Raw genomic sequence first — 6,063 nt, forward strand, 5'->3', positions numbered from 1 at the left:
TTTCACAGTGCTCAACAGAAGAATGTTGCAGTTGGGGACAGTAAGTGTGGGGAGAGCCAGCCTTGGATAACTGAGGAAATAAAAGAAGGCATCAAACTAAAAGCTTGTGTGTACAAAGTTACCAAGAGTAGTAGGAAACTGGAAGATTGGGAAAACTTTAAAAAGCAACGAAAGAACTGTTAAGCGGGCAATAAAGAAAGTGAAGCTAGATTATGAAAATAAATAGCACAAAATATAAAAAACAGATGGTAAAAGTTTTTATATAAAGTGGAAAAGGGTGGCTGAAGTGAATGTAGGTCCCTTGGAGGAGGAGAAGGGGGAATTGATATTGGGTAATGAGGAAATAGCCAAGGCTTTGAATGAGTATTTTGTGTTGGTCTTCACGCGGGAGGAAGCACCTAAGGTACCAAAGTGAGATGTTATGGATGCGATGGGAGGTGAGGACCTCAATACAATAGTTATCACTAAAGGGGTAGTGCTGAGCAAGCTTGTGGGCTTGAACATAGATAAATCCCCTGGTTCAGGGTGCTGAAAGAACTGGCAGATGTTATAACAGAGGCTTTGGTAAAAATTTACCAGAATTCTCTGGATTCTGGGCAGGTCCCAGTGGATTGGAAGGTCACCCCACTGTTCAAAAAAGGATGTAGTCAAAAGGCAGGTAACTGGCAGATAACAAAAGGCCAGTTCGTTTAACGTCGTAGTTGGGATAAAGTTTGAAGCTATCATTAAAGAAAAATTAGTGAGGCATCTGGAGAGAAATGGATCCACCAGGCAGACGCAGCATGGATTCAGCAAAGACAGGTCTTGTTTGACAAACTTACTGGAGTTCTTTGAGGGTATAACGAGTGCAGTGGATAGAGGGGAACAGGTGGGCCTTATTTATTTGGATTTCCAGAAGGCGTTCGATAAGAAGCCACATAAAAGACTTATCCACAAGATATAGGGTGACCTGACTTGGTCTAACCAAGCAGAGTCCACTGCCAAGAAGGCCCACCAGCGTCTTTACTTCCTGAGAAAGCTGAAGAAATTTGGCCTGCCCCCTAAAATCCTCACTGATTTTTATAGGTGCACCGTAGAAAGCATTCTTCTAGGGTGCATCACAACCTGGTATGGAAGTTGTCCTGTCCAAGACTGGAAGAAGCTGCAAAAGATCGTGAACATAGCCCAGCACATCACACAAACCAATCTTCCATCCTTGGACTCACTTTACACCGCACGCTGTCGGAGCAGTGTTGCCAGGATAATCAAGGACACGACCCACCCAGCCAACACACTTCTTGTCCCTCTTCCCTCCGGGAGACGGTTCAGGAGCTTGAAGATTCGTACGGCCAGATTTGGGAACAGCTCCTTCCAACTGTGATAAGACTGCTGAACGGATCCTGACCCGGATCTGGGCTGTACCTTCCAAATATCCGGACCTGACTTGCACTACCTTACTTTCCCTTTTCTATTTTCGAATTATGATTTATAATTTAAATTTTTATTATATTTACTTCGATTTGTACTTCAGGGAGCGCGAAGCCCAGAATCAAATATAACTGTGATGATTGTACGCTCTAGTATCAATTGTTTGGTGACAATAAAGTAAAGAGTTGGGTGAATAGAGGATTGGTTAACCAATAGAAAGAGAGTTGGGATATATGGGAGTTACTCTGGTTGGTAATCAATGGGGAGCAGTGTGTCACAGGTTTGTTGCTGGGCCTGCAGTTGTTCACATTAATGATCTGGAAGAGGGGACCATGTGTAATGCATCTATGTTTGCTGATGATACTGAATTGAATGGAAAAGCAAAATGTGCAGAGGATGCGGAGAGTCTGCAGAGAGACATGGATAGGTTAAGTGAGTGGGCAAGGGTCTGGCAGACGGAGTACAATGTTGGGAAATGTGAGATCATCCACTTTGGGAGGAAAAATGAAAGAGCAGATTATAATTTAAATGGTAAAAAAGATTGCCTCATGCTGCTGTGCAGGAACACTTGGGAGTGCCTGTGCTTAAATCACAAAAGGTTGGTTTGCAGGTACAGCAGGCTGTCGAGAAGGCAAATGGGATGTCGGCCTTCATTGCTGGAGGGATTGAATTGAAGAGCAGGGAGGTCATGCTGCAACTGTACAGGGTTCTGGTGAGGCTGCACCTGGAGAACTGCGTGTAGTTCTGGTCTCCGTACTTGAGGAAGGATATACTGGTTTTGGAGGCGGTGCAGAGGAGGTTCACCAGGTTGATTCCAGGGATGAAGGGGTTAGACTATGAGGAGAGGTTGAGTCACCTGGGACTGTATTCACTGGAGTTCAGAAGAATGAGAGGAGATCTTATAGAAACAGATAAGATTATGAAAGAGATGGAGGCAGGAAAGTTGTTTCCACTGGTAGGTGAGACAAGAACTAGAGGACATGGTCTCAAAATTCGGGGAAGTAGATTTAGGACGGAGATGAGGAGGAGCTGCTTTTCCAGAGAGTGGTGAATCTGTGGAATTCTCTGCCCAATGAAGCAGTGGAGGCTCCCTCAGTAAATATATTTCAGACAAGTTGGATCGATTTTTGCAGAGTAGGGCATTTAAGGGTTAAGAGAAGAGGCTGATATGATAGGGTCTAAGAAACTCCTGGATAGGTACATGGAGCTTAGAAAAATAGAAGGCTATGGGTAACCGCAGGTAATTCCTAAAGTAAGGACATGTTTGGGCCAGCTTTGTGGACTGAAGGGCCTAAGTTGTGCTGCAGGCTTTCTGTGTTATGGGGAAATGACAGGGAGGTGGAGATGAGTCCGTGGCCAGATCAGCCATGACTTATTGAATGGTGGAGCAGGCTCAACGGGCCGGATGGCCGACTCCTGCTCCTAGTTCGTATGCTGAATCGGCAGGCTTTGTAAACTGGGCAGGGTGCATTCGTAACTGTGGGAGGTCGAGCAAGCTTGGCCTTCTCTGGGCTGAAGGAGGATGAGAGTGACTCGATAGGGGTGTGTGAGATTATGAGAGAGGGAGTCAACGTCTAGTGCCGAGTGACTGGAACGTGCATCGGGGTGGTGTTGGAGGCAGATACGCGAGGGAATTTTTACGGACTCTTGGATAGGCACATGGATGAAAGCAAAAGGGAGAATTACGTGGGAGGGAAGGGTTCGATTGACCTTGGAGTAGTTAAAAGATCTTGCACGGCATTGTGGGTAAATGACTTGTGTGTGAAATCCTGACATCTCTCTTACCCCCCCCTCCACCCCCATATTCCCCCGAGCTATCAGACATGGTGCTGGGTTATAGAGTCACTCGGAGAGGTGGTCAGCCTCGAGCATCTGTGACCAAGATCTGGGTACAGAGAACAAGGGTTGTCAGCGGGGGTTTGCTGTTTCTGAGTGAAGCCAGGTCTGCCTCACCACACCTGCTTTTGTGAGGCCTTAGACTGGTATTGCCCGATTCCTGAATTCCCGGCCTACCTTGGTGGGGAGTGAGAGTGAGGAAAGGAACTCATCTCATATCTGAGAGACATTTTACAGCCTCAGAACAGAGATGAGACTGGTGAATATACGGAATTCACAGACAACTGCGGGGGCAAGTCATTAAGTGTATTTAAAGTGGAGCTTTGCAGGTTGTTGATTAATGGGGGTGTCCAAGGTTACGGGGAGTAGGCAAGAGAATGGGGTTGAGAGATAATAAATCGGCCATGATGGGATGGTAGAACAGACTGAATGGGCTGAATGGCCTAATTCTGCTCCTATGTCTTATGGTTTTACTGAATGTATAATGTGCTGAATCATTTAATGATATTAAAATTGTAAATTAAGAAAACTAATTGATTAAAACTTACTGAATATTGAAAAGTGATGTAATGCATAGAAATTGTTGATTAATCAACTTGCCCCATTCCTGATATCAAATTTGCCGACATAGTTTCAACGGATGGGGTTTCTAATTCTCCCTGGCATCCAGCAGAGGACTGAAGACCCAGCCACGACCAGCACAACTTGCCCCATTGAGCCTTTCAATCTTGGTCACCGATGGTGCGATGAGCTCTGAGAGGAATTTGCAGGATGAGTGTACAGGATGATTTTGGGCGAGGGAACTTGCAGGGAGGAGGCGCAAAGGATACTTGGCAGCAGGGGTTCCCAGCCTTTTTTAATCCCATCAACCGAAGGCTTCATTGGCAAGGTCTGCAATGGAAAGGATTTGAAGTATAACTGGTGTTGTCGGGTGCTGTGTCAGTCTGGGGAAATGACTAATAAATGCACAGTTAAAAGTTGCCGTCACAATTGACAAGCTGCTTTGTTTCTGCAGAGTCGACCAGTGCCCGCGTTCTCTACTTCAGCATCTTTTCTATGTGTTGTCTGGTTGGACTGGCCACCTGGCAGGTTTTCTACCTTCGTCGTTTCTTCAAAGCCAAGAAACTCATCGAGTAAAGCCGATCGGGGAGTTTGTGTGTATGTGTGTCTGGGTTGGAGGGGGCAATTTATCACTGTTTTGTATTAAATGGGATGCTTTAAGTGTTCTGAGCACGTGCTGTGTGTTAATTTACAACACTGGGGTCGATAATTGGCCCTTGGCTGGGGCGGAGGACATTCTGAATCTTGTGAACGGACATTAAACTTCATCTACCACTTGGACTAGATCGCTCCCCACGGAAAAGATGAGCAAAGGACCTCGGGCGAAATTTTGTAGAAACTTATTTCCGCAGGCTGAGGGTCTGCCTCAAAAACAGAACGCTGGCAAAGCCAGTGCCCGTAGAGAGGATCTGTCACCATCTCTGGTCGACAAAGAAGGGATTTTAACCAGTATTTTGTTCTTGACTCAGATTTCCAGCTGCAGATTTTCTGGAATTCCAAGTAGCTTGCAAAATAAAGGTATTATCTTGCAGTGGGCAAGGATCTGCAGTAGTCTTTTAACAAGATAATTACCCCAAAGAGAACTAAGTTAACTTGCTGCCTCACCTGAATCTATTATAGGGGTCACTGCACCTATCAGCTGTGTATAAGTCACCTACTTTTCCCTTGGGTCAAACGCTTCTGTTTAATGGCAACCCTCCCCCCTCCCCCCCCCCGCCCCTGCTTTTAAAACCCTCGTGGGTGAGTTCCTTGGCTCTACACACTCTGGAGCCAGCATGTTACTGAAGCAGGTTGGCATTTTGTTTTTTGTTGAGAGATACAGAGCACCAAGACCGGCCCTGCAGCCCATCGAGTCGGTGCAAACCATCGGGCACCCATTGACACAACCCCATTCTGTTGAATGCAGTAATGCACTGTGAATTTCAGCGAGGGCCCCACTACCTCTTGTCCAGAGTTACATAGGTCGAGCAGATATCGACATGAGGCAGTCAACTGCCCTCGTACCCTCAGTGAAATTGAGCGCCCGATTGCATTCAGCAGAATGAAATTGTGTAAATGGGTTTACCTGGACTCGATGGGCCGATGGGCTCGTGCTAGAGATTGATTTAAAAGAGGGAATGAATTTGCAGAGCTTACTCCTTACTAAAGTCTGGCTGCCCCTACAATCCAGCCTAGGGTAAGAGATGCCAGGCTCCACCACCGTTGGAGGTGTAGGTTGTGAGGCACTCGATGGGCGAGAGAAACCCACGCCTGAGGCTTGTTTCGCATTTTCTCTGCGGTGACGATAATGTGGTCAGTCAGTAGGAGGGAGAAGAGTCTGCGGGCGTGCGACGTGCCGGGGGTCGGTCTGTGATCTTTCACTGTAAAACATTTCATTCATTTGGAATAGTTTTGTGCAGGAACTGTAAGAATAAATTTCTCTTTCAATTGGAGTGGTGTTTTTGAGGCTGTTTTGCGGCAGAGCCCGCGGCAGGGAGGATGATGGGAAATGGTACTAAATGGTCAGGAGCTGGGAAACATGCCCTTCAACCCATCTGGCCCATGCTTGCCATCTAAGCTGGTCCCCTCTGCCTGTGTTTGGCCCATGTTTCCTAACCTTTCCCATCCAAGCACTTGAGCACCAATTAACTGCTGTTAATCTACTAGTTCTCCAATCCTGCATCACCAAGGAGGGAATTCCAGGGGCCTTTGAGGTATTTAATGAAAGACAGCTTGAGTTGCACGAAGAGCTTTCGTGTGCCTGTATGCAGCAAGAAACCA

At 46.5% G+C, this 6,063-nt stretch overlaps 1 protein-coding gene across 1 annotated transcript in view; it reads left to right on the top strand.

Annotated features, from left to right (window-relative positions):
• tmed10 (transmembrane p24 trafficking protein 10) overlaps positions 1–5,735 on the top strand; it is a 28,443-nt gene extending 22,708 nt beyond the window's left edge. The window contains exon 5 of the mRNA XM_059954924.1: positions 4,259–5,735. Within this exon, the coding sequence (XP_059810907.1) occupies positions 4,259–4,380 (122 nt within the window). The 3' untranslated portion in view covers positions 4,381–5,735. The remainder of the gene's footprint in view (positions 1–4,258) is intronic.
• Positions 5,736–6,063: the final 328 nt, after the last annotated feature.

This window comes from Hypanus sabinus, chromosome 31, assembly GCF_030144855.1.
Source record: "Hypanus sabinus isolate sHypSab1 chromosome 31, sHypSab1.hap1, whole genome shotgun sequence".
In the NCBI taxonomy this organism is placed as follows: Eukaryota; Metazoa; Chordata; class Chondrichthyes; order Myliobatiformes; family Dasyatidae; genus Hypanus; species Hypanus sabinus.